General features: G+C 39.1%; 1 protein-coding gene across 11 annotated transcripts in view; it reads left to right on the forward strand.

Annotated features, from left to right (window-relative positions):
- Positions 1 to 5,713: 5,713 nt before the first annotated feature.
- IWS1 (interacts with SUPT6H, CTD assembly factor 1) overlaps positions 5,714 to 26,770 on the forward strand; it is a 137,139-nt gene continuing 116,082 nt past the window's right edge. For 4 of the 11 annotated variants that reach the window (XR_010410099.1, XR_010410098.1, XM_045869073.3 and 1 more), the window contains exons 1-4: positions 5,746 to 6,085; positions 8,089 to 8,207; positions 23,966 to 25,115; positions 26,525 to 26,717. Coding sequence is in view for 9 of the 11 variants with exons in the window: in XM_045869073.3 (XP_045725029.1) it covers positions 6,052 to 6,085; positions 8,089 to 8,207; positions 23,966 to 25,115; positions 26,525 to 26,717 (1,496 nt within the window). In the remaining 2 variants the exon portion in view is untranslated. Of the gene's footprint in view, positions 6,086 to 8,088; positions 8,208 to 23,965; positions 25,116 to 26,524; positions 26,718 to 26,770 lie in introns of all 11 variants that reach the window. The other 7 variants (XM_045869072.3, XM_054506255.2, XM_045869068.3 and 4 more) reach the window with 7 other exon arrangements.

A 26,770-nucleotide genomic window follows, 5' to 3' on the forward strand; every position in this document is an offset into this window, starting at 1 on the left:
CAAGTCTTGCACTTCTTCGGTTAAGTTTATTCCCAGGTACTTAATTCTTTTTGATGCTATTGTAAATGAGACTGTCATCTTAATTTTCTTTTCAGATTGTTCACTACTAGTGTACATAAATAAAATTAATGTTTGTGTGTTGATTTTGTCTCCTGCAACTTTGCTATCTATATTCACAGTAGCCAAAAGGTGGAAACTATTCAAGTGTCCATCAACAGAAAAATGGATTTTGTAAAATGTGGTATAGACATACAATGGAATATTATTTAGCTGTAAAAAAGAATGAAGTCCTGACACATGCTACAACACTGATGAACCCTGAAAATATGCTAAGTGAAATAAATCAGTTACAAAAAGAAAAATATTACATGATCCCACTTACATGGGAGATCTAGAATAACCAAATTCACTGAGAAGAAAGGTTAGAAGCTACCAGGGCCTGTGGGGGAAGGGAAAATGGGCAATTATTGCTTAATGGATACAGAGTTTCTGTTTGGGGTGATGAAAAATTTGGAAATAGATAGAGGTGATGGTTGCATAACATTCTGAATGTAATTAATACCACTAAATCGTGCACTTAAAAATGACTAAAAAGGCAAGTTTTATGTTATATGTATTTTGCCACAATTTTAAAAAATAGTTTAAAAAAATGTGAAAGTCACTTGGTGCAACCATGGTTCCAAAGCTGAATTCCTTTCTGACACACTGGCAGTCTCTGCTTACACACGTTCAGTGATGTAGAGCTCACCACAAAAAACCCAAACCCCAAACCAAAACCAAACCAAACTAAAACAAAACAAAAACAAAGAATTCTTTTGTAACTTGAATAATTATTCAACCACACACATAATTACATATTGAAGTGGGGCTTTGCTCAGGGCCAGGCACACATCTACGGTTTCTCTACAAGGTGAGACCAGAGTGAGTCCACAAAGACATCTTTGCTTGGATCGTCGGGACTGGAGATGAAGCCCAATCATAGCAAATCGACCTGGGTGGCTTCCACACCATGGGCAAGTAAAGACTGGCACTCCCAGTTTTCAAACTGTGGGCTACCTATTAGTGGGCTGTATCATTTGATATGACATGACAACATTAAATAGAATCAGATAGACGCTATCATGTGAACCAAGAGTAAGGACTATGTGTTATAGAAAAACTTAACGGCTTATTCCCATCCTCTCCCTCCCTCCCCCAACAGACAACAAATACATTTTTTATATATTTTTCAAATTTTTAGAATATAGTTACAAGAAACAACAAATATATGTTATCTCCCCTTGTCACAAAAGATGGGATACTCTAACACTGTTCTGCATTTTGCATTTTTTCACTGAATCCAGCTTAGATATCTTTTGTATCAATATATAAGAGAGTTTCCTCATTTTTTGGTATAGCTACATAACATTCCATTATACAAATGTATCATAATTTTGTGATCATTCCTGTTTGGATATTTCAGTTATTGCCAATATTTTGCAAGTAGTGCTGCAATGAATAATTTTGTAGATATGTAATTTGTACTTGGTCAAGTATATTTGTAGGATACATTTGCTGAAGTGAAATTGGCCCATGTGCTGGGCCAAAGACCATATGCATTTGTAATTTTTATATTTCCAAATTGTGTTTGTAGAGGACTGTACCAATATACCCCCACAGCACCTTATGAGAGGGCCTCTTTCTCTATGGCCTTACCAGTAGAATGTTACCGGATTTTTGCAATCTGAGAAGTGAAAAATAATATCTCAATATGATTTTAATTTTTTATCTTCTTTTAGGGTGAATATCTTTTCATGTATCTTAGAGCCACTAATATTTTCTCTTCTGTGAATTGTCATATTAGTTACCCATTTTTCTGTTATCAATTTTCTCTTTTTTTAAAAAGATTTTATTTTTTTATTTGACAGAGAGTGAAAGAGAGTGCGTGCGTGAGCCTGAGCAGGAGTTGGGGGAGAGGCAGAGGGAGAGGGAGAAGCAAGCTCCCCGCTGAGCAAGGAGGCCTATGTGGGACTCCATCCCAGGACCCTGGGATCATGACCTGAGCCGAAGCCAGACGCTTAACCGACTGAGCCACCCAGGTGCCTGAGTTATTGGTCTTCTCATTGATTTCTTCTATAGTGTTCTCTAGGGAGATTAGCCCTTGGTCTCTAATGAGTTGAAAAAAAAAATTCTTCTCCTAATCATTTATATTTTGGTTGGGCTAATAATGTGTTGTTTTTGCCATGCACACATTTAAGTTTTCATTTCATTACTTTTTTAAAGTTTTTATTTTAATGTCAAATGTTTCAGGTTTTTATGGCTTTTGGCTTTTCAATCTTTGTTGGAAAGTCTTTTTCTCTCCATATTTACTAAGGAATTATTAGGCTGGGTTTTTGTGTGCTGTTTTAGTTGTTCACATAAATAAAATTATACCACTTATAGTATTCTGTATTTTTTTTTCACTTAATCTGGATATCCCTGTGAGAACTAAAGATCCACTTCAATTATATTAGTGTGCTATGCCATGATACTGTTGCTTAGTGATTGATTATCCACTATTAATGGCTTTCAAGTGAGTCTCAGTTTTCAGTATTACAAACAACTAGGCGGGACAAATTTTGCATGTGTCCCAGTGAGTTGTGAGGCTGGGATGTGTGAGAAAGAGCACAGGGGTGCAGGCTTAGGATGTACTTGTTCCATTTGTTTTTTCACTAGCAGGGCTCCCTAGTGGCTCAAGTGTAAGAAGGAGGATCAGACTTGGGAGCCTGGGCTTCTGTGATACAGCATAATGAAACTAAGGGGCCTTCAAATCTTCTGATTCAACTCCCTCATTTGACATACAGGGAAACTGAGACTCATGTAGGAGGACAGTAGCTCATCCCAGCTCAGCAAGCACAACAACCCCAGAGGTTGGCCCAGAACCCAGATCTCTGAGCCCCAGTTTGCAGCTCTGCCAGTGCCAGGCTGTTCCTTATATGGTGTGACCTCTCATTCCCGGACACGTTTTTGGTAAGGTACAATCTCTCAAAAGGCTGGCTGAATAAATCTTGCATTCACTTAGGGAACTGTCTTTGGGTTATCAGTTAAGGGAAAAAGTGAACTGCTGCAAGCCCTCCCTCCCTTCATCTCTTCTCTGTCCTTAGTATCTTTTGTGGGAAAAACAGCCTCCCTTTTGGGTGCCTCTCCACCTCCACCAGCATGGACCAACTGTGCTGGGGCTGGAGTAGGGCATGGAGATTGGAGAGACGCCAGTCCTTAAAATGCAAGGCAGCTGAGACTCAGAAAGGCGTATCTGTGCTGCTCTAGCATTTCTCTATTGGGGGCTCTAAGGGACAGCCAGTTGGTGAAAAAGCTACGGGTAACTCTCCGGGACCTGTATTTGCATTGACAAGCATGCTACTTTAACTAAGACTCTGTTTATTTAATTCAAAAGGTGTGTCCTGTCTCACTAAGTACATTGTTGGCTTCCTGAGTACAAAAACTAGATCTGATGCTTCTTTGCAGCCTTCTGGGTCTCAGCACATTGCTGCATGTTCAGTTGGCTTCTGTCTCTCCATTCTTCCAACCACTGGAACAGTTAGAATCTTTATGTTAAAATTCAGTAATTAGGGGTGCCTGGGTAGCTCAGTCGTTAAGCGTCTGCCTTCGACTCAGGTCATGATCCCAGGGTCCTGGGATCGAGCCCCGCTTCGGGCTCCCTGCTCCATAGGAAGCCTGCTTCTCCCTCTCCCACTCCCCCTGCTTGTGTTCCCTCTCTCACTCTGTCAAATAAATAAAAAAAATCTTAAAAAAAAAATTCAGTAATTATCCTCTTCCAATTGCATTGTTTAGCCCAATCTCTTTCATGGCTGTTGGTCTTGTACCTCCAGTGAAATTACAAGCTCTTTATGGCAGGATTTGCACTGGGTTCCCTCTACTGAATCTCTCTCCCTGGACTTCTCCCCTATTCATCTTGCCTTATTTACACAGGTGTACTCTCACCCATTCTCTTTAGAAGAGAGCATAGATCCTAGGGTTTCCTCTATCAAATGAAGGGAAGTTAATATTTTAATTTTATACCTTTGGTTTCAAGCACTGTTAATTCCTTGTTCTTATGATTCTTGTAACAGCCTGAGATGTCATTCCCACAGTAGGGGGCAGGCTTAGATTTCAAAGCTGTTTCTATTACACAGGGGAAGGAGGGAACTCTCTTACAAGAAAATAAGAATTTCTAGAGAGAAACCACCCCTCTCTCTTCCTTCCCTTCCTGTGCCCATTTCTGGAACCTAGAACTGGGTTCTGCCAGCATATTCTGACTGGCTAACAAAGGGTTCAAGGAATATCAAAGCAAGGATGTGTCTTGACTAAGGGCACTTTGAGAATTTATAGCAGAGATGGCATCAGAGAATCCACATCTTTCAAGCCCAGGGTAGGAGGTGGACTTTCCAGGGCACCAAATGAGGCCTTACAACAGGCTAGGCATACCTAGAAATCCAGTCTATGCTTTGCTAACAGAAGGCCCAATGCATGCAGGTCTACGCATCCTGGGGAATCTTTGCTTACCTCTACTGGCCCTCCTCTAATCCAAAGGCAAGAATATTCTCTGCTTTGTCTGAGACAAAAGCAAACAAGTAAGGAAATGGATTTTATTTAGATTGTAATAGGGAGAGCTCTCCAGATATGAAGATCAGAGTGCCTGCCGAGGTTGTTTTTGCCTTAGGCTTTCATAGGGAGGAAAGTGGGATGATTTGCAATCAGAAGAAGTTTCAGTCAGTCAGGTGAACAGAAAATGTTTATCTCTGTGTCTAGCTAGTTTCAGTGTGGAGGGCAGACTTCTGATCTCAGCCAATTATTCATGAAACAAAGAACAGGAAGTTGCAGGGTCCGAGTGGCCCTTAGGAGCAGGCTCAGACACAAGGGGAAAGGTCTTCTTTGCCTGGCCTATGTTACAGGCTAACAAAAGGGTCATGAAAGAGTGGAGAGTGAGTTTTATCTAAGTCATAGGCAGAAGGGTGGTTCTTTACAGAAAGCCCTTCAAAGATAACTGATAGGTCACGAGGTTTCTTAACCATTGCTCTTCACCAGGGGCACAGGGCTCTAGTAAAGTTTAACAATGTCTTTCATAAGGGGGCCGTTTTGTAAGTAAAAACTTCTACTCCGTATTACTGACCAAATGGTTTCTTAAGATGGGAATTAAGTCATTATTATTTTTAAGTAGGCTCCATGCTTGGGCTTGAACTCACAGCCCCAAGGTGGGGCTTGAACTCACAACCCTGCAAGACCTGAGCCGAAGCAGTCCGACGCTTAACCGACTGATCCACCCAGGCGCCTCAAGTTATTTTAAAAAGATTTAAAAAAGGAAGAAAAATGCCTTGAAAGGGGACCCTTTCAATCACGCCAGTTAGTAACGCACCAGAGTTGCCAAAGCTTCGAACTACAAGCCCCAGAGAGCAGTGCGCCACTTCCGTCCCGTACTAAGGGCGGGAATCAAGCGCCTCGCTGCATGACGGGAAGCATACTTAATTTGCCGTAAAATGAAAGTGTACTTGTAGCGGGTCTTCATTTTCCAGAAGCATAATTCAAGAAGATCTTCCAACAAGGCGCACGGGCAGAGAACCAATAAAGTAACGTTATCATCTCCGTGGCGAACATAACCGGCTCCTGCAAAAGAAGGTATTTAACTGAAGCTGGAGCTCCCGCTCAATTTACCCAGTAGTCTCTTTTCCGGCCACGCTGTGCGTCATTGCCATTGCGTCTTCTCATTGGCCAGATGATAGGGGATGGCGCCTGCGCGCTGCATTCCTTTGAGGGTCGTGGGCAGACGCCATTTTCGCCCCAGAGGTGCTTCTGGGAAGTAGAGCGCGGATCCACACGCCTGCCCGCTTGCCAGGTACGGCCTCTTGTGCCGGGGCTTTTAGTTCGAAGTGTTTGCGCCTGCCGCAGCTGCTGTTTTACTCTCCGCACTCTCGAAACCCTCTAGTCGAGCGGGAGCTTCTGAGCATCGGGCCGCGCCATCGGGGGGTCACATCGCCAGGAAGGAGGTGACGGGGGTGGCGCGGGGCGCGGACACTCCCCGCCGAGAGCCCGCCTGCCATGGATTCGGAATATTACAGCGGCGACCAGTCAGGTGGGGCAGGGACTTGGGGGACAGGGCTTGGGGGGCGGAGCAGTTATTCAGCGGGGCTTGGCCTCTCATCCTCGCGGGGTAGGGGAGGGAGGCCCCGGAGACGTTCCCTCCCCCGACTGGGCCCTCCGTGGACTGTGAAGCGGAGCGCGAAGAGCCCGCTGATCCGCTGCGGCCCCGAAGTTAGAACCTTGGAGAGGGGATTCTAGACGGAGAGCCGTCTTCTGAATCGGCGAAGTTTTTTGCTGAAACTGGGAAGCCACTTCCACATTTTAAGTGCTTCTATGTGTAAAGTCCTAGGGACGGTCTTTCCAGTTACGGATTTTTTTTTTTTTTTTTTTCCCCTGGAGTTGCGAGTGTTTTGCGAGAATTCAAGGGAGCGGTTCAGTAGGGGGTGCGGAAAAGTCTTTCCTAGACTTTTCACACGGAGTTAGGGCTGGTTTAATCTCGCCGGTAAGAGTGGTTTCCAAGTAAAGAAAACGTAGGACCTTTGTTTGAGTTGTATAAATATTTTAGAGTAAGGCGTGTACTCTGGCACTGGTGATTTTGTGCCTTTCCTTCATCTTGAGACCTTTCCTCTTAATCTTTGTTTCCTGTTTATTCATTAAACACTGGGCACCCCCTTTGCTGACACTGTACTAGGCACCGGAGATACAAGGACGAATAAGGCATGACCTAGTGGGGAAGAACTTTACATTTCCTTTCACTTTGTGTCCTACTTCCATGAAGTATTCTCTGTCCGGAGTGCCTAAATGTCTGAATGTTAATCTCTTTTCTGTTTTTGGGTTCACTTCGCTTCGCTATATGATAGCGAATAGTGATGACTACAAAACGCGTTTCCAGGCATGCACTGCTGTTTTGCTTAGAATGTTTGCCTGATATTTTCAAAATAGATTTAAAAATAGTTCTTTCTAAATTGTTAAATTATTTTTCAAATAAATATATGTAATACATGTCTATGGGTTAAGTGCTGGAAGACTTGAAAAAATAACAGTTCCCTGACTTTTCATTCTTATAGCAGTTTTTTTTATTATTTTTACCTTCATATTCTTAATTTATGCTCTTTCTTGTTGCATCATTTTTAGGCATTCCATAATGATTCCTTTTTGTGCTAGGACAGGATTTTAGCCTCTTCTCCCCCACACTCTCACTATTGCAGCATATTTATTCATTACATCAGAACTATTTGTAATTTGTATAAATATTCTTTACTTCTTAGCCAAGTAGAGTAGCTCGTTAGTATGATAGTGATTTCATGCTTATACAACTTTTTGGTTTTGTGTAGTTGACTGCTTCATTTATTTTTATTAAACTTCTAACCAAGTCTTCCCATATGCTCCAACAGCCCTAAATCCCTCTCAAAATACAATTTTACTTTATATTTTTAAAGTATTGGTTAAAGGTAGGTAGCAATTCATTTTTACCATTTTGTAACAGTACAGTATATGCTTTATTTTAAGTTTATACTATTTCTGTACTGGAGTTCCTTGTGCTCTTCATTCATAAACAGATATTTACTGTACTGTGCCAGGCAGTGTTCTGGGCTCCAGGGAATCAGCAGTGAACCAAAATCCTTGCTCTTTTGGCTCTTTCATTCAAGTGAGAAAAGACCCACATTAAACAAAATAACTTGGTAAGTCATGTAGTACATTAGAAGGTGGTAAGTGGTGTGGAGAGAATAGATTCAGGTGTTAACGTAAAGTTGAAATAGTTAAAGAGCACACTATTATTTAGAGGTTGTTGACTTGGTCCTTAGTGATGTTTCTTAAGCTTCACATTTCTTTTATGATGTATTTTTGCTGCCACATATGTCACAATATGTGTTCTGATTGTTGGTATTTATATATAAGCGTTATACTGTTGTCTTATTTACACCATTAGCATCATTAGTCATGCTTCATCAGTGGTAACTTTTGCTCTTACATTATTCTTGATTCATTGTGTTCATTTCAGTTGTAGATGTCATCCATCTTACACCTTAAGTGGGTTTTTGTTTTATTTTTAAGCAGATGATGGTGGCGCTACCCCAGTACAGGATGAACGGGATTCAGGGTCAGACGTTGAGGATGATGTAAATGAGCAGCACTCTGGATCAGACACTGGAAGTGTAGAACGTCATTCAGAGGTATTGGCTAAACAACATCTTTGGGGAGGCTTTTCCCTTGCATTCTGTGAGACGTGTTTTTATTTAGGAGTTGTAGAGATCCTGTCACATGTTGTAGGCTTCAAACCCTGGGAGTAAAGGATTTTAAATTAATAGAGAACTGCTTTAAAAATAAACAGGGGTAGTCTGGTTTCTTAGGAAATCACAGGGAAAGAATTTCTGATTGGGCCCCTCTTCAGATAGTAGGCAGTTTTCAAATGTGCATATTGATTCAGAAAATGGGCCAGGCCCTTTGATATTTGAGTAGGTCTCCCCATCCCAAAATGATGTCTGATAGGGGCAATGAGCATTTGCAAGCTGAAGAAATATCAATTGGGATAGAAAGTTATGGGGATTATCACCTATTAGAATTCTTATCAGGATTTGGCTTTCTCAGTCTGAAGTGTTCCAGTGTATATAATGTATGTAATGACATTAAATAGAATTTAAAAAGCTGTTTTTGATTAATAATACAGAGTAATGTTTGATCTTGTGTACAGCATTTCAACATATTTGGCCTAATAAACATTTTAAAAACTATTTAATTTGCTTCCCTGGTTTCACAGTCTGTACTACACAGTGTTAACAAAATAAAATTGAGACATTTTTCCGGTAATTCAGCTATACGTTTTTGGTAAACAAACTGAAACCCATAGGAATGATAAAGATGATGAGATTTTTCTTTTAAGAAGTTCATGTCTCATATATTTTGTTTGATTACACAGGTACAGAAAATTGTCCAGTTTTAAGTAGGAGATACAATTAGAGATTGTATTATTGATTCTGTTCTTTGACATATCATGTGTTTAGACATCCAACAAATATTTATTGAGCATCTGCTATGTGTTGGGTTCTTTTGAACTATCCAGGACTAGATGAGGTCTCACCATCACCAAAGTGCTTCTCTTCTTGGATTTATTTTTCATAAGGGGGAGAAAGACATTAAACAGTATTTTTTTAAAATTGTGTAGTTTGTTAGGAGATGATAAGTGCTGTGGAGAAAGAAGAAAGAAAAGGATGAAGGGTGCCAGAATAGAGGGCAGGTTCTGTTGTTAAATAGGGAGGTACACATAGGCCTTATTAAGAAAGTGACTTTTGATCAAGGTGTGAAGGGAGGTAAAGGAATAGCCCTGTGGCTGTGTAGAAGAACACACACACACACACACACACACACACTGTTCCAGGCAAAGACCCTTAGGTGTGAGTGTGCTTGATGTGTTCAAGGAACGCCAAGGAGCCAGTGTGGCAAGAGGGGAGTAAAGAGGGGGCACATGAGATTGGAGGCTAAATGGACTGGGAGAAAGGCTTATCTTTTGGTTATTTTGATGCCGCTCAGTTTTTTGTATGCTCTTAAGTATTTAGACTAAATTCTAATAATGTATTAATTGATAGGTAGAAATTACTTGATAATGTAAACATTGTTACAGTTTATTAGTGTGTAGGGCTTTATTAACGTTTCCACTTAGGAAAATAGCATGAGATGATTGACTCAGGGCTTCACGATTCAGTTGTAAATGTAATGTAGGCTTACCTTTAAGCATCTTCAACTACTTTTTTGTAATGAGGTGGATTCTAAATAAATGTGCCTGCTGAAAATTTGGAAACTGTATTAAAAGCTTAAAGAAGAAAATTAAAATCGGTATACTGTTATCACAAATGACTGTTAACTTTTTATATTATTTGTCCTGCATTTTTATTGTCTCATATATATAATGTGTGTGTACATTTTAAGTTACTTGAGATTTTACTGTATATTTTGTATCTATATAATGTTTTTTATCTGTTCACTTAAGGTTGTACATAAGAATTTCTCTATGTCATTAAAGAGTTTCACTAAGCATAATTATATTGCTTATATAATATTTCATAAAATGGATGAACCATTAATTGTTCAACACTTTCCTGATTGTTGGCCTTTAGAGTGTTTCGATATTAAAAATGAAGTCTACTGTGAACATATTTTTGTTCTTTCCATAGATAATCCCTTCCAGGAGGATTATCCTAATTTTTTAAACTACTAGGGTGTAGTTTGAGAATGCCACTTTTACCCTTATTAAGTGTTGAGTGCTGCATTAATGCTCTTTTGGCTGTTTAAAATGGCTTCTCAAGAGAAATTTTGGGTTGTTTTCCTATGAAAAATATTTTCTAGAAGGTAGTGGGGTGTTAAAAGAGTACTGTTTGTATTAAATTGAACAATTCTGATGACAGGCCCAAAACCTAAAAAATGTGTATTAGTTTCCTTTTGCTGCCATAACAGTTTGACACAAATCACTGGCTTAAAATAAAAGAGATTTATTATCTTATAATTCTAAGGAAATTGGAAGTCTAAATTGGGTCTCAAGGGGTTAATGGGTTAAAATCAAGTTATTACCAGGGCCATGTTCCTTCTCTAAAGGAGAATCCATTTCCTTGCCTTCTCCAACTCTGTAGATCAGTTGCATTTGTTGGCTTGTGGTTCCTTCATCATCAAAGCCAGCACCATAGCATCTTCAAATCTCTTTGACCTCTGCAGTCACATCTCTCTATCTCTTACTCTGACCCCCCTGCCCCCTCTTTTTTTTTTATTTTTTATTTTTTATTAACATATAATGTATTATTTGTTTCAGGGGTACAGGTCTGTGATTTATCAGTCTTACATAATTCACAATGCTCACCATAGTACATACCCTCCCCAATGTCTATCACCCAGCCACCCCATCCCTCCCACCCCCCTCCACTCCAGCAACTCTCAGTTTGTTTCCAGAGATTAAGAAGTCTCTTGTGGTTTGTCTCCCTCTCTGGTTTCATCTTGTTTCATTTTTCCCTCCCTTCCCCTATGATCCCCTATCTTGTTTCTCAAATTCCTCGTATCAGTGAGATCATATGATAATTGTCTTTCTCTGATTGACGTATTTCGCTTAGCATAATACCCTCTAGTTCCATCCATGTTGTTGCAAATGGCAAGATTTTGTTTCGTTTTTTTTTTTTTTTTTTTTTTGATGGCTGCATAATATTCCTCTGTGTGTGTGTGTGTGTATCACATCTTTATCCATTCATCTCTTAATGGACATCTTGGCTCTTTCCATAGTTTGGCTGTTGTGGACATTGCTGCTATAAACATTGGGGTGCACATACCCCTTCGGATCACTACATTTGTATCTTTGGGGTAAATACTCAGTAGTGCAATTGCTCGGTTGTAGGATAGCTCTGTTTTCAACTTTTTGAGGATCCTCCATACTGTTTTCCAGAGTCCGTCTCCCTCTTATAAGGACCCTCATAGTTATATTGGGCCTACTCAGATAGTCCAGGATAATCTTCTTATCTCAGGTTCCTTAATTACATCTGCACAGCCCCCTTTGCATGTAAAGTTAACATGCACAAGTTCTGGGGATTAGGATGTGGACATCTTTTGGAGAGGCATTATTTTGCCTACCACAAGATGGTACTCAAAACATGGTTCTCCAATAATGCAAAAAAGGTTTTTCCCATTAGCATTTTAGAGTTTAGGCTGGTTTCTGAAAAAATTCATTTCACTTAATAGTATTCACTCTGTGTGTATTTGTTTAGATCTCTAAGGAAAGTTTTGAAAAAACTCAAGATAATTTATTTTTATTTTTTAAAAATTTTTTATTGTTATGTTAATCACCATACATTACATCATTAGTTTTTGATTCAAGATAATATTTTTAAAATTAAAATTAAAAATATAAAATATGGAAAGTCAAGATAAGTAACAGTGCTTTGCTGGTCCATATTGGAGCCTACAAAAGGAAAAATCAGTAATACTGTATTTTTAAAATCTTGATATCTTGTTCATTATGGATTTTTCTACATCATCTGATCTTGAAAATTATCACTTGTCTTTTTTTAAAAACCACTTTATTGAGATAAACTTACATACCCTACAGTTCGCCCATTTAAAATGTGCAGTTCAGTCATCTTTAGTATATTCACAGTAGTGCAGCTGTCACCATAGTCAATTTTAGAATCTTTTCGTCACTTCAAAAAGAAACTCTTTAGCTATGACCTGCTTATCACTCACACCCTTCCCCCCTTCCCATCCTTCTGGGCACTCCATGTGAATGGAATTACATAATATGTGGTCTTTTGTGACTGGTTCGTTCACTTAATGTTTTCAAGGTTTAGTCATTGTAAACCATATATGTTGGATATATGTATACACCATACCCATATATGTTGTAGCATGTATCAGTACTTATTTCTTTTTGAGGTAATATTCCATTGTATGGATAAACCACATTTGTTTATCCATTTGTCAGTTGATGGACATTTAAGTTTTTGCCTTTTGGCTGTTATAAGAAATGCTTCTATAAACATTTACATAGAAGTTTTTGTGTGGACATGTTATTTCTCTTGGGTATGTGCCTAGGAGTGGAATTACTGGGTCATATGGTAACTTTATTCTTAATTGTTTGAGGAACTCTCAGGCTGTTTTCCGCAGTGGCTGCACCATTTTACATTCCCAGTAGTAGTGTATGAAGGTTCTGATTTCTCTATATCCTTGCCAACTCTTGTTATTACCTGACTCTTTGATTATAGACATCTTAGTGGATATGCAGTAGTATCTCATTGTGGTTTTGATTTGCATTTCCCTGATGAGTAATGATGTTCATTATACTTATGTGTGGGTATTGGCCATTTGTGTAACCTCTTGGGAGAAATGTCCATTCAGATCCCTTGTTCATTTTTTAACTGGGCAATTTGTCTTTTTTATTATCGAGTTCTAGGAGTTCTTTAAATAGTATGGATACACGTTAGATGACTGATTTGCAAATATTTTCTCCTGTTACATGAGTTATCTTTTCACTTTAGTGATTTTTTGACACAAAAACGTTTCTAATTTTAATGAAGTTCAGTTTTTTTTTTCTTTTGTTGCTTGTACTTTTAGTGGCATGTCAGAATTCTTTGCCAAATCCAGGGTCATGAAGATTTACCTCTGTGTTTTATTTTAAGAGTTTTATAATTTTAGTTCTTACATTGAGATCTTGGGTTCATATTGGGTTATTTTTTTGTATATACTGTGAGGTAAGTGTCCAGTTCCATTCTTTTGTTTGTGGATATCTAGTTGTGTCAGCACCATTTGTTGAAGAGATTGTTCTTTCCTCATTAAATGGTCTTGGCCCCTTGTTGGCCATAGATGTTAACGGTTTATTTTTGTATCTTCAGTTCTAATTGATTCATATCTCTGTCTGTACTTACACCAGTGCCATAGTATCTTGAGTAAGTTTTGATATCAAGGAATGCAAGTGCTACTTGTTCTTTTCCAACATTGTTTTACCTCTTCTGGGTCCCTTGCAATTACATACGTATTTTAGAATTGGCTTGTCCATTTCTGCAAGGAAGTTAGCTGGGGTCCTAGTAGGGATTGCAGTGAATCTATAGATGAGTTTGGGTAGTTTCATTATCTTGACAATGTGAAGCTACTGATCCCTGAATATAGGGTATTTATTCATTTATTTAGGTCTTCAGTTTCAACAATTCATTGTAATTTTCAGTATACAAATGCTGCATTTTTAAAAAAATTTATTCCTGTATTTTTCTCTTTGTTTAGTGAGTGGAATTGTTTTATTAATTTCATATTCAGATTGTTACCATTTTTCCTATTCTAATTAATTGTATTATGGTCTGAGAACATGCTTTGTATAACACCTATTCTTTTAAATTTATTGAGGTTTGTTTTATGGCCTAGTGTATGGTCTGTCCTGGAGAATGTTTCATGTGCACTTGAGAAGAATGTATAATCTGTCTTTGCATCCACAGTGTGTCTCCTGTACTCAGCATATTATTGGATATGTATTTTTTTTAATCTGGTTTCTGTCTCTTTTTGGTTGGGGAGGGGCAGAGGGAGAGGGAGAGAGAGAATCTTAAGCAGGCTCGACGCCCAGTGCAGAGCCCGATGGAGGGCTCGATCTCACAACCCTGAGATCATGACTTGATCTGAAATCAGGAGTCCAGCACTTAACTGACTGAGCCACCAGGTGCCCCTCTGGTTTCTGTCTCTTGACTGACTTGTTTAATCCATTCACAATCTAATGTTTTTGATAGAGTTGCAGTCTGCCACTTTAATGTGTATTTTATAGTGTTATCTCTTATTACAGTCTTTGGTTTAAAATCTAATTTCTCTGATATAAGGATTGCCACCCCAGCTTTTTTTGATGTCCATTAGCATGATAAATGGTTTTCCACCCCCTCACTTTAAATCTGGAGGTGTCTTTGGTTCTAAAATGAGTCTCTTGCAGACAGCATATAGATGGTCTTCCTTTTTTATCGAATCTGATACCCTGTGTCTTTTGATTGGGTCATTTAGCTCATTTACATGCAGAGTAACTATTGACAGATACGAATTTAGTGCCATTTTACAAGTCACTGTTTCTGTATATTGTCTCTGTTCCTTTCTGGTCTATGTTACTTTTGGGCTATCTCTTCCCCTAAAGGATCCCTTTTAATATCACTTGCAGGGCTGGTTTAGTGATCACAAATTCTTTTCGTTTCTGTTTGACCTGGAAGCTTTTTATCTCTCCTATTTTAAATGACCTCCTTGCTGGGTAAAGTATTCTTGGCTGCATATTTACCTCATTTAGCACCCTAAAAATATCATGCCAGTCTTTTCTGGCCTGCCAGGTCTCTGGTATAGGTCTGCTGCCAGTGTAATGTTTCTACCGTTGTAAGTTACGGACCTCTTGTCCCCGAGCTGCTTTCAGGATTTCCTCTTTGTCTCTGAGATTGCAAGTTTCACAATTATATGTCGAGGCATTGACCAATTTTTATTGATTTTGAGGGGGATTCTCTGTGCCTCCTGGACTTGAATGCCTGTTTCCTTCCGCAGATTTGGGAAGTTCTCTGCTGTAATTTGTTCCAGTATATCTTCTGCCCCTCTCTCTCTTTTCTCTTCCAGGATCCCAATTATTCTAATATTGTTTCGCTTTATGGCATCACTTATCTCTCAAATTCTCCCCTCATGATCCAGTAGTTGTTTATCTCTCTTTTTCTCAGCTTCTTTATTCTCCATCATTTGGTCTTCTGTATCACTAATTCTCTCTTCTGCCTCATTTATCTTAGCAGTAAGAGCCTCCATTTTTTTATTACATCTCATTAATAGTCTCTTTTATTTCGACTTGATTAGATTTTAGTTCTTTTATTTCTCCCGAAAGGGATACTCTAGTGTCTTCTATGCTTTTTTCCTAAGCCCAGCTAGTATCTTTGTAATTGTTCTTCTGAACTCTAGTTCCAACATCTTATATCCAGACTGATTAGGTCCCTGGCAGTCAGTTCTGTCTCTTGTTCTTTTTTGAGGTGAGTTTTTCTGTCTTGTCATTCTGTCCAGAGAAGGCTAAATGAACGAGAGAACAAAATACTAAAATGGCAACAATGACCTCAGAGAAGTATACCCTAAACAAATCAAAAGAGACCTGAAACTGGGGGGGAAATAAATAAATAAATAATTAAAAGAGAATATAATTAGACAAGTGAACAGAATAGAGCAATACACCGGATCCTGTATGTATTTTGGTCTGTTAGAAAACGAGATCCCAAAATTGTAAAGAAAGAAAAACTTATATAAGTACAAAAATAAAATTAAATACAATGAAAGGATAGAATGTAACTGTAAAAATGAAAATTAAAAGATAAAAAGAGAGAAAAACAGAAGGAATATAAACAGACAGGTGAACAGAATAGAACAATACACTATATCCTGAGTGTATTTTGGTCGGTTTGTTAGAAGAAACTACATCTCAAAATTGTAAAGAAAGAAAAACTTTTATATATACAAAATTAAAATTAAATACATTGAAAGGGTAGAATGTAAAGATGAAGATTTAAAAAGACTTTAACAAAACAAAAAAAAAAAGAAGAAGAAAAGGGAGAGTATGATCAGATAGGTGAAGAGAACAGAGCCATACACTAGATTCTGGGTTGTTTTGGTCTGTTAGAAGAACTGCATCCCAAAATTGTAAAGAAAGGAAAATATATATACAAAAACAAAATTAATTACAATGATGTAGCTGTAAAAATGAAAATTACAAAATATTTTTAAAAAGAATTGATAAAATAAGAAATTGGCTGAAAAAGGAAAGAGAAAAAAAATTTGAAAGACTAAAGAATCATGGGGAAAAAACCCATGAATTCTATATACAATTTTCTGCTAGTGCTGGAGTTTTGCAGTTCTCTGTGATGGGTAAACTTGGTCTTAGCCAGATGTTCTTGCTGATCTTCTTGTGTGTGGGTGGGGTCTGTTGCCTTGATTCTCAAGTGTCTTTGCCTGGGCAGAATTGCACTGTCCTTGCCAGGGGGCCAGGCTAGGTAAGCAGCTCTGGATTGCTCTATGTGGCTTTTGTTCCCTGAAGGCTTTCTGTGCTGCTTTAGAGGCTGAGGATGAAAATGGCGGCCTCCCAATCTCCAGTCCCATAGTCAAAAACCTCGGGATCCCACTTCTCAGAGCCCCCCAGGGAAAAGCAGTCAATCACTCCTGTCTCCTTGGTTTCCTTCCGCACTTGTGCTCACCTAGCCTATGACTGTTTCTATCTCAGGCATGTGACCCTGTTTGGAATCTCCAAACCCTGCAGACTCCTGCGGCACACATGCATGCCGTTCCTCCCAAGGGAGGAAGGGGGCCTCTCAGGGGTTCTGCCACTTGCTGGGCCCCTGCTCAGAGAGCAGTTGCCTGACTGTGCCTAGGTTTGTGATTTATGGCAACCCTGAGCTGAGAGCCCACTCCTGGGCTCACTGTTTACAGCCGGTTTCCCCCACTTTGATGCCTGGGAACTCTGCTGCACTCAGGCACCCCTGGTCTTCCTGTGATCCCAAGGATCCTGAGACCATACTGTCCCACCTAGGATTCCAACCCTCTTCACCACCTGAGCGCCTTTCAGGCAGGGCAGTCCCTCACCAGAGCAGACTTATAAAAGTTCTGATTTTATGCTTCCCTGCTATATCATTTTCCAGTGGCCAGCTTACAGAGCCCCCCCCCCCACAGTTTATCTTCCCATATGTCCCCTAGGATTCACTTTTCCGCACCTCCTACCTTGCAGAAAGTGGTAGCTTTTCTATTTATAGAGTTGTAGCTATTTTCTTAGATCTCTGGTTGAGTTCACAGGTGTTTAGAATGATTTGATAGCTGTCTAGCTGAATTCCTGGGACCAGATGAAACTAAGGTCTCCTACTCTTCCACCATCTTGGACTAGTTCTCTTTCACCTCTTTGGTTAAGTTTATTCCTAGGTATTTTATTCTTTTTGATGTATTATTAATGAGATTATTTTCTTATTTTCTTTTTTTAAAGATTTTATTTATTTGACAGAGAGAGACACTGTGATAGAGGGAACACAAGCAGTGGGAGAGGGAGAAGCAGGCTTCCCGTGGAGCGGGGAGCCCGATGCGGGGCTGGATCCCAGGACCCTCAGATCATGACCTGAGCCAAAGCCACTTAACGACTGAGCCACCCAGGCACCTCTCTTATTTTCTTTTTTTTGAGGTTTTGTTGTAAGTGTATAAAAATGCAACAGATTTTTGTATATTGATTTTGTATCCTGAAACTATTGAATGCATTGATTAGTTCTAACAGTTTTTGGTGGTCTTCTATATATAACATGACGTCTGCAAATAATGACAGTTTTGCTTCTTCCCCTCTGATTTGGATGCCTTTATTTCTTTTTCTTGCCTAATTGCTGCAGCTAGGACTGCCCCACCACTGTGTTGAATAAAAGTGTTGAGAATGTTGTCTTTTTCCTGATCTTAAAGGAAAAGCTTTTAGCTCTCCCCATTGACTATGATGTCATCTGTGGGCTTGTCATATATGGCTTTTATTATGTTGAGATAAGTTCCCTCTTTACCAGTTTGTTGAGAGGTGTTTTATCATAAGTGGATGTTGGATTGTGTCAAATGCTTTTTCTGCATCTATTGAGATGATGATTTTTAGCCTTCATTTTGTTAATGTTAGCCTGCATTTTGTTAATGCATTGATTGATTTGTTGAACTATCCTTGCATTACTGGAATAAATACCATTTAGTCATGGTGTACTGTTGAATTTGGTTTACTAATTTTTTTTTAAAGATTTTATTTATTTATTTGACAGAGAGAGACACAGCAAGAGAGGGAACACAAGCAGGGGGAGTGGGAGAGGGAGAAGCAGGCTTCCCGTGGAGCAGGGAGCCCGATGTGGGGCTTGATCCCAGGACCCTGGGATCATGACCTGAGCTGAAGGCAGACGCCTAACGACTGAGCCACCCAGGCACCCCGGTTTACTGTTTTGTTGAGGATTTTTTCACTTGTGTTCATCAGAGATACTGGCCAGTAATTTTCTTTTCTTGTAGTATCTTTGTCTGGTTTTGTTATTAGGGTAATGATGGATTCATAAAATGAGTTTGGAAGTGTTCCCTCAGCTTCCTCTTCTACTTTTTAGAAAAGTTGGAGAAGGATTGGTATTAATTCTTCTTTAAATGTTTGATAGAATTCAACTGTGACTTATTAACATCTTTTTGACAAGGTTCCTAAAAGGGATATAAACATCAGTGGGATTTTCATCAGCTGTATTTGTTCTTTGTAGTGCATGTTGAAAACTCAGAATCTTCACATATCTTTTGTGGTCAGGCAGATAGTGAAAAGGGGAAAGCTTTTAAAAAAATCTTTTTCAATAGTTATCACCAAAACCATACATTTTTAATAAAGCAATTTGAGTACGAATGCGACTGGTTATAACTAGTTGCCAGTTCTAATTTTTGTTGTTTTACTTGAATATTTTCTTGGACAGCATGAAATTAGCTTTGTGGTTTATGGTCAGCTGGTTTTTGTTCCATGGAAAATATATTGGAGGAAATACGTATTTTAAAATCCAGAAGCCTGTAGATTTCATCTGTGTAGAAGGTAGAAGAGGGTCTCACACAAGAAAATAGTATGTGGGACTATTGACATAGAGGTTGTTTGGAAATGGAGCCTGGCTTCTCATTGTTTTCTAACAAAGCAGAGTGGGCCCACATCCATCTACTGTTGAAGTTGGGGACAGTCCCATTAGCCCAGCCTCATTTTGAATTGCAGTCTGCTCTTGCTTGGATCTTTCCACAAGAGTTTGTCCTAATATAAGGGAAGCATTCCTATGGAGACTACATTAGAGCAACTAGAATATTCTTTTGGCACTGCTGTCCTTGTTTACCATATTTCTTGCCAGTTCTTTTAGTTCCATCTACACTTTCTTTTCTTTGTGTTAGGTCTCAGGCTTTGCCGTTGAGTCTACCAAATTGAGGAGAAAACGTTATTTTGTGTTGGTTCTTTGCCGTTAAGCATTGTCTTATGGGATTTTGTTTCATTTTGGTGAATTTAAGTGTCTTCTGTATACTAAAGGTAAAAGACCATTTAAAAAAAATGGTCTCTGATCTTAAGGTCAGTGTATTATAAAGATAATTGTGTAAACATCACCTTTCGGGGCGCCTAGGTGGCTCAGGTCATGATCCCAGGGTCCTGGGATCAAGCCCCACATTGGGCTCCCTGCTCAGCAGAGAGTCTGCTTCTCCCTCTCCCTCTGCCTGCTGCTCCCCCTGCTTGTGCTCTCTATCTCTCTGTCAAATAAATAAATAAAATCTTAAAAAAAAAAAAAATAAACATCACCTTTCAGTGAGGTAGAGGTACAAGATGCTATGGGGGTATGAAGGAATGGTAAACCAGCTCAGCCTTTTCAGATGATGTGTTTGAGCTGAGTCTTAAAGGGTGAATGTTTTGCAATTAATTAGTAATAAAATATTTTGTTATGAATGGCTAATAGCATTTATTGAGTGCTCACAGGCACTGTGCTAACTACTTTTCATACATATGATCCTCAAAACATCCCTCTAAGGTATTGGTACTATCCCTAACTCCATGAGATTGAGAACACTGAGGCTTAGAGAAATTAAGAAAATTTTCCTAGATGACAGTAGAAGGTGGCTGAGCTAGGGTTTGGACCCCAGATTTTTCCAGTTCTAGAGTCTGTGTTGTTAACTGTTAACGTTATGTTGTACACAATCCATTCTGTCTAGAGAGGAAAATGGAAGAGTCCTCAGGAAGAGGCTATTTTTGCCCAGTTTTGAGGTATGAAAAAGGCAAGATGGGGAAAGGATATTCAAGGCAAAAGGAATAGCATTTGTAAAGGCATGGAGGTAATGAAGTAGTAGTTCCATGTGTCTGCAGTAGAATTTTAATGTGTGGTTAGAATCACTTGGATTAGATGTCAAAATGCAGATTCTGTGACCTCTTCTTCAGACTTACTGGATTAATATCTGGAGCTTTTTCATCAACAGCTCCCCAAATGATTCTAATGCAGATAGAATCATTTGGGAAGTTTGGGAACTGCTGGTGCAGTGCACAGGGTTGATATTGGAGAGAGGGCAGAAATGAGTCTGGAGAGGTAGTAGGCAGGAGTAGGAGTTTGCTTCATCATTATGAACTCTTAAGCTTTGTGTGCAACTTGCTTTTTCTGCTACTCATCAGGAGTGCTTTTATTTTTGACTATCTGATTCTAAGGTCAACCAGCTTTTGACAAAGAAATGCTTGTATATAGCTTCATTTTATTATGTGTATGCTTGCTGTAAAATTGGGAGTTTCTCAAAGTCCACTCCAGGAGCTACACTGGATAAACAGCATTGTGTATAATAGCATTATGTAATTTTGTTGCTGGATTTCTTAGATTCTTTCATATGCTAGTAAAGATGATATATATTGACAACTTCCAAGATGAGGTTTTCAAATACATCTTCTGGAACTGAGGTCCATTGAAACATATTTTTGAAATCTCCTGTAGAAATGTCTTCATGGCATTTAACTGTGTGACTTGGTATTGAATGTTTTACCAATTTATAATGGTAGGTTAGTATGCAAGTTCAACAGTTTTGTTTGACTCTTTTAATGGGTTAGGAAGAAACAAGTATCCTGAGTTTGGTTCTTTACAAGGGATTTCTATTTGACATTTATACACTTTGAAATTTACAAATTAATACTTGCTTTATGTCAGTTTTATTATTTACTTTATAACTCTTAAATGTTAATCATCTCTGGGTACGTGTATTGTGGCCCCGGTCCATGTGGAGTGTGGTTTCTGTTTGTATGCTGAGCCAAACAACCAGATCATTCCTTAATGGGTAACCAGTATTTATTTGTATCTACAATGTGAACGATTATAAGAGGGAGATGTGAGGCATTATAAACATTTTTAAAGATTCTAAAAAACCTCAGAGTGGTCAGTTTCTTTGACAGTTAACAATTAGGGAATTTTTTAAATTATTAAAAACATGGCATTTAAATGGCAGTTCCTACAATTGATTTGTTATACTCATATCTGACTTTTTAAAAAACTGTATTTTGGGTTTTTTAAGTTTGCAGTTTAAACTAATTGTTGAAACCAGCCTAAAAATTTTGAATATTCTGATAACTTTTAAGTGTAACTGTATGACTTCTAATACACTTTTCCTGAGTCCTGTGGTGTCACTGCCTAAGTGCATTCTTCAACTTGAGTCTGTTGACAAGCACTTTCTTAGTGTGCTTAGCAGTGATTTCTTACCTTTTTGTCTTCACCATATCACACATAATGAATAGATACCCAGTTTTTATGAAATTCCTCAAAAATTGATGAGAATTCCTAAGTTTCACAATCCTGACCATATGTAATGTCTTTGTCATGGTTGCTTGTTTTATTTATTTATTTTTAAAGATTTATTTATTTATTTGAGAGAGAGAGCAAGAGGCGGGAGGGAGAGGTGGGAGGGAGAGGGAGGAGAGTCCCCGCTGAGCAGGAGCTCGACAAGGGGCTGGATCCCAGGACCCTGGGATCATGACCTGAGCTGAAGGCAGACGCTTAACCTCCCAAGCCACCCAGGCGCACCATGGTTGCTTGTTTTAGAATGTATACACCATGTGTCTGGAAATCCAGGGTAGAATATAGCAGATAAGTTTTGGGATGACTGTCTAGTTCATGATATCTCTTCCTCTCTGGCAGTGGCTCCCAGTGCTCTGTCCGTGCTCTGGCTGTATAACCCAGTGAATACTGAGTCACGACATCTGATACTGCTCTGGCCATTTAGATCACCTGTCCTGGGAGTTTAAAATTTAGATCCTAGACACAGAAATTTAGCATGGTTAGAGTGAGTCATGGTATTGATAGTGCTCTAGTAGAAAGGTCCTTGAGTTCCCTTTTCTAAACTCTGAGCTGCCTTGGTTCCTACCCTTTCTGAGTCTTTAGTCATTCATTCCACTTTGATTCTGGGAATACTGTTCTTTTTTCTGAAGATAGCCAAAGATGGTTTCTGTTGTTTGCAGTAAAAGTAAATTGAGCCACACACGAACATGCTGTTAGAATTATGTTATGGGTGTGTCATGGACAGCATTCCAAAAGCCAGTTACAATTTTACCTTTTGCCTCCTGCTTTAGTTCCTCTGCTGGTGCCTGTATGTCCCACCTTCCCTCCTCAATAATCTTGTTAATTTTTTTAACTCTTTTATCACAAACTAGTTGCAAATACCTGTTGTCTACACACCTTTTATAGCTCAGTCTCATATAGATCACTTCCTGTTGGCTTTCAAAATAACATGCATACCTTCATGATAGTGCATATTAGTTTATGTTGTTATGATACATTTGTCTGGCTCATTAGAAAGCAGCTTCTTAGGATCAGGCATTGAGACATGTTCAGCCTTAACTCCCAGCACTTGCACATAGCTTGCTGAGTTAATTATTCTTCACTTTAAAGTATAGTTGGCCCTTGAACAATATGGGTTTGAACTGCGCAGGCCTACTTATTTGTGGATTTTTTCCCCCAATAAATACAGTACAGTACTGTAAATGTATTTTCTGTTATGATTTTCTTAATAGCACTTTTTTCTAGCTTACTTTATTGTAAGAATATAGTATATAATACATATAATATACAAAATCTGTGTTAGTTGACATGTTATGTTATTGGTAAGGCTTCCAGTCAACAGGAGGCTAATTAGTAGTGTAAGTTTTTGGGAAGTCAGTAGTTATACATGATTTTCAACTGTGTGGGGGGGGTCAGTGCCCCTAAAGATTCCACCCCCCCTAATGTTGTTGAAGGGTCAACTAGTGTCCCTAAAACTTAAACTTTTGTTCCAGGCTTATTAGATGTATGACTGAGACTGCTCTAAGCCTCAGTTTTGTTATCATGAAAAGTACTGTTATGAGGAGTAAATGAACTAACAGGAGAGAGCCTAACGGCATTGGGCTCTTAATAGGTACTCCGTACATGTGAGCTATCCCTCTCCTTGTTTGTTTAGATTTGCCTGGGAGAATGTGTCCCGTATATCATTTGGCCTTACAGTTTCATAGTTCTTTTCCTTAAAATAACTTTAACTTTATAAAACCCAAGAATGTTTCTTTTAAAAAGAACTTGGGTACTTGTTTGCTTGTATTTCTTTGAACAATATATTTAGGAGCTAGAATTATGTGAGAACATTATAGAGTTTTGTTTTTGTTTTAAGTCCAGCTCTTCAAGTTATGTCTCCTATATAATAATCTGGGGGTATACTTTACAGATTTGTTTTGGTGAAGATCGGTTATCTTTTCCCATTTTGGAATCCAAACCATGTTAGCCGTTTTACAGGTAGATGATCTTTTTTAAAGTGGCATGTTTCATATAAGTATAAAACAACAATTTTATATTGAAGTGTGCATATTCCTACATTTAAAAAAATTGTTGAGAAATTTTAACATTTCACTACCAAAAATTTTTGCACTTTCCTAATTTTTTCACCCTTGATTTTTCAGAATGAACCTAGTGATCGAGAGGATGGCCTCAACAAAAGGCACCATGTGACAGATTCTGAGAATGATGACCCCTCAAATCTTAATGCCAGTGACTCTGAAAGTGAGGAGCTTCAAAGGCAGAAGGACAGTGACTCTGAATCTGAAGAGCACGCAGGGCCTCCTGCAAGTGATTCTGAAAATGAGGACACTAATCAGCATGGGAGCGACTCTGAGAGTGAGGAGACCAGGAAGTTACCTGCCAGTGACTCTGAAAATGAGGAACTTCTTAATGGGCATGCAAGTGACTCAGAAAATGAAGACGTTAGAAAGCATCCTGCCAGTGATTCAGAAATGGAAGAGCTCCCTAAAAGTCCTGCCAGTGACTCTGAAACAGAGGATGCTCTAAAACCTCAAATCAGTGACTCTGAAAGTGAGGAACCTCCACGGCACCAAGCCAGTGATTCTGAAAACGAGGAGCTTCCCAAACCTCGAATTAGTGATTCTGAAAGTGAGGAGCTTCCTAAGCCTCGGGTCAGTGACTCGGAAAGTGAGGAGCCTCAGAGGACTCAGGCCAGTGACTCAGAAAATGAGGAGCTTCCCAAACCCCGTATCAGTGACTCAGAAAGTGAGGACCCGCCAAGGCACCAAGCCAGTGACTCAGAAAATGAGGAGCTTCCCAAACCCCGTATCAGTGACTCAGAAAGTGAGGGTCCCCCAAGGCATCAAGCCAGTGACTCAGAAAATGAGGAGCTTCCCAAACCCCAGATTAGCGATTCGGAAAATGAGGACCCCCCAAGGAACCAGGCCAGTGATTCAGAAAATGAGGAGCTTCCCAAGCCCCGAGTCAGTGACTCTGAGAGTGAGGAGCCTCAGAAGGGACCTGCCAGTGATTCTGAAACTGAGGATGCCTCCAGACACAAACAGAAGCCAGAGTCAGATGATGACAGTGATGGGGAGAATAAGGGAGAGGATACAGAAATGCAAAATGACTCCTTTCATTCAGATAGCCATGTAGACAGAAAAAGGATCCAGAGTTCTGACAGCGAGGAAGAAGAACCCAAAAGGCCAAAAACTGACAGTGATGAAGATGATGAAAAGGTGGGGGAGGAGGAGAAAGTAGCGAAGCGAAAAGCTGCTGTCCTTTCTGATAGTGAAGATGAAGAGAAAGCATGTAAGGCATTGTTTTGGACTGTTTATGCGTATTTTTAATTATTGTCTAAGCTTGTAACTGTGAAGCACTGTGTTTCTGAAATGTTAGATCTATATTCTCTTTATTCAACTTGATCTTCTAAAATATTACCAGGACACTAGTTCTGCTTTGTTTTCAGTGGCTGATCTTAGTATTAAATTTGCTTTGATTTGTTCTAGGAGTATTAAGATCTGACTAGTTCAAAATAGTAAACTAATGGGAGTTTCATTGGGAATATGAAAGATTTAGTTTTTTGTGGGAGAAGGGTAATATTTCAAAGAAATATGTTTACATGAAAACCCAGCTGTATCCAGAGTTAGCTGCAGGTGTGACAGTTAGTGCAGTAGTTTCCATCTAGATAGTGACTACGTTCCCAAGTCTTTTTGGGTACCTATCTTTTGTGAAACATGGTTGAATACCCAAATACGATGAAGTTTGTGAGGGGGACTGTATTTAGAGACTCTGTCTCTGTAGCATGTTCTAGTCTTTGTTACCTGGGACCCTGTTTTCATGGATAATAATTTTTTTTTTTTAAAGATTTTTATTTATTTATTATTGAGAGAGAGAGAATGATAGAGAGAGAGCATGAGAGGGAGGAGGGTCAGAGGGAGAAGCAGGCTCCCTGCTGAGCAGGGAGCCCGATGCGGGACTTGATCCTGGGACTCCAGGATCATGACCTGAGCTGAAGGCAGTCGCTTAACCAACTGAGCCACCCAGGCGCCCCATGGATAATAATTTTTACTTGTTTAGTTTTTTATGAAACTTCCTTGGTAGGGTGGGGAGACCTATTCCCTTATAACCTGACAGTTGTTACAGAAGAAGGAAAAAGACCATCACACATGTGCCATCCAGTTTACTAAGAGAGATAAGAAATTCCAAACTGACCAGCAGTGATGGGGGAGTATGGGGATTCCACAAAAGTGTATCTAAGCCTTTTCAGTTCTGCTAATACTCGGCAGAATAGAAGGGACTCTAATTCTGTACATCAGTGTAGTCTTATTTTCTCCATTCCACCAAAGGAGAGGTAGCTCTTGGTGTCCATTTTTAATATGATTTTGTTCTTCAACTTCTAGTCACTTTTTCCTAAACAATAACATAATTATAAGATGACTCTGAACCTTTTAGTTACTATTATTTTTTTAATAAAGTTTTTATTTAAGTAATCTCTATACCCAGTATGGGGCTCAAACTCACGACCTGGAGATCAAGAGTCACATGGTCTGATTGAGACAGCCAGGTGCCCCTGGTTATTTATTTTTAATTATTCTAAGCTGTGTGTTAGGAGCCCTTTGATTTTTGCCGAGTATTGCCATTTTAAAGCATCTGTTTCTCTTAGTAATATCATGACCGTGATGAATAAGATTAATGATATTTTGCACCTTTTTTGACAGCAGCAAAGAAGAGTCGTGTTGTCTCTGATGCAGATGACTCTGACAGTGATGTTATATCAGACAAATCAGGCAAAAGAGAGAAGACTCTAGCATCTGACAGTGAAGAAGAAGTAGGGAAAGAAGAGTTGTCTGATAAGAAAAATGAAGAGAAGGATCTGTTTGGGAGTGATAGTGAGTCGGGGAATGAAGAAGAGTAAGTGACAGTATAACATGAGTTTTCAAGGGTTCATATGAGGTGGTAGAGAG

Source organism: Mirounga angustirostris, unplaced genomic scaffold (genome assembly GCF_029215605.1).
Source record: "Mirounga angustirostris isolate CCGP_5_RB_7025 unplaced genomic scaffold, mMirAng1.0.hap1 SCAF_3, whole genome shotgun sequence".
Lineage (NCBI taxonomy): Eukaryota > Metazoa > Chordata > Mammalia > Carnivora > Phocidae > Mirounga > Mirounga angustirostris.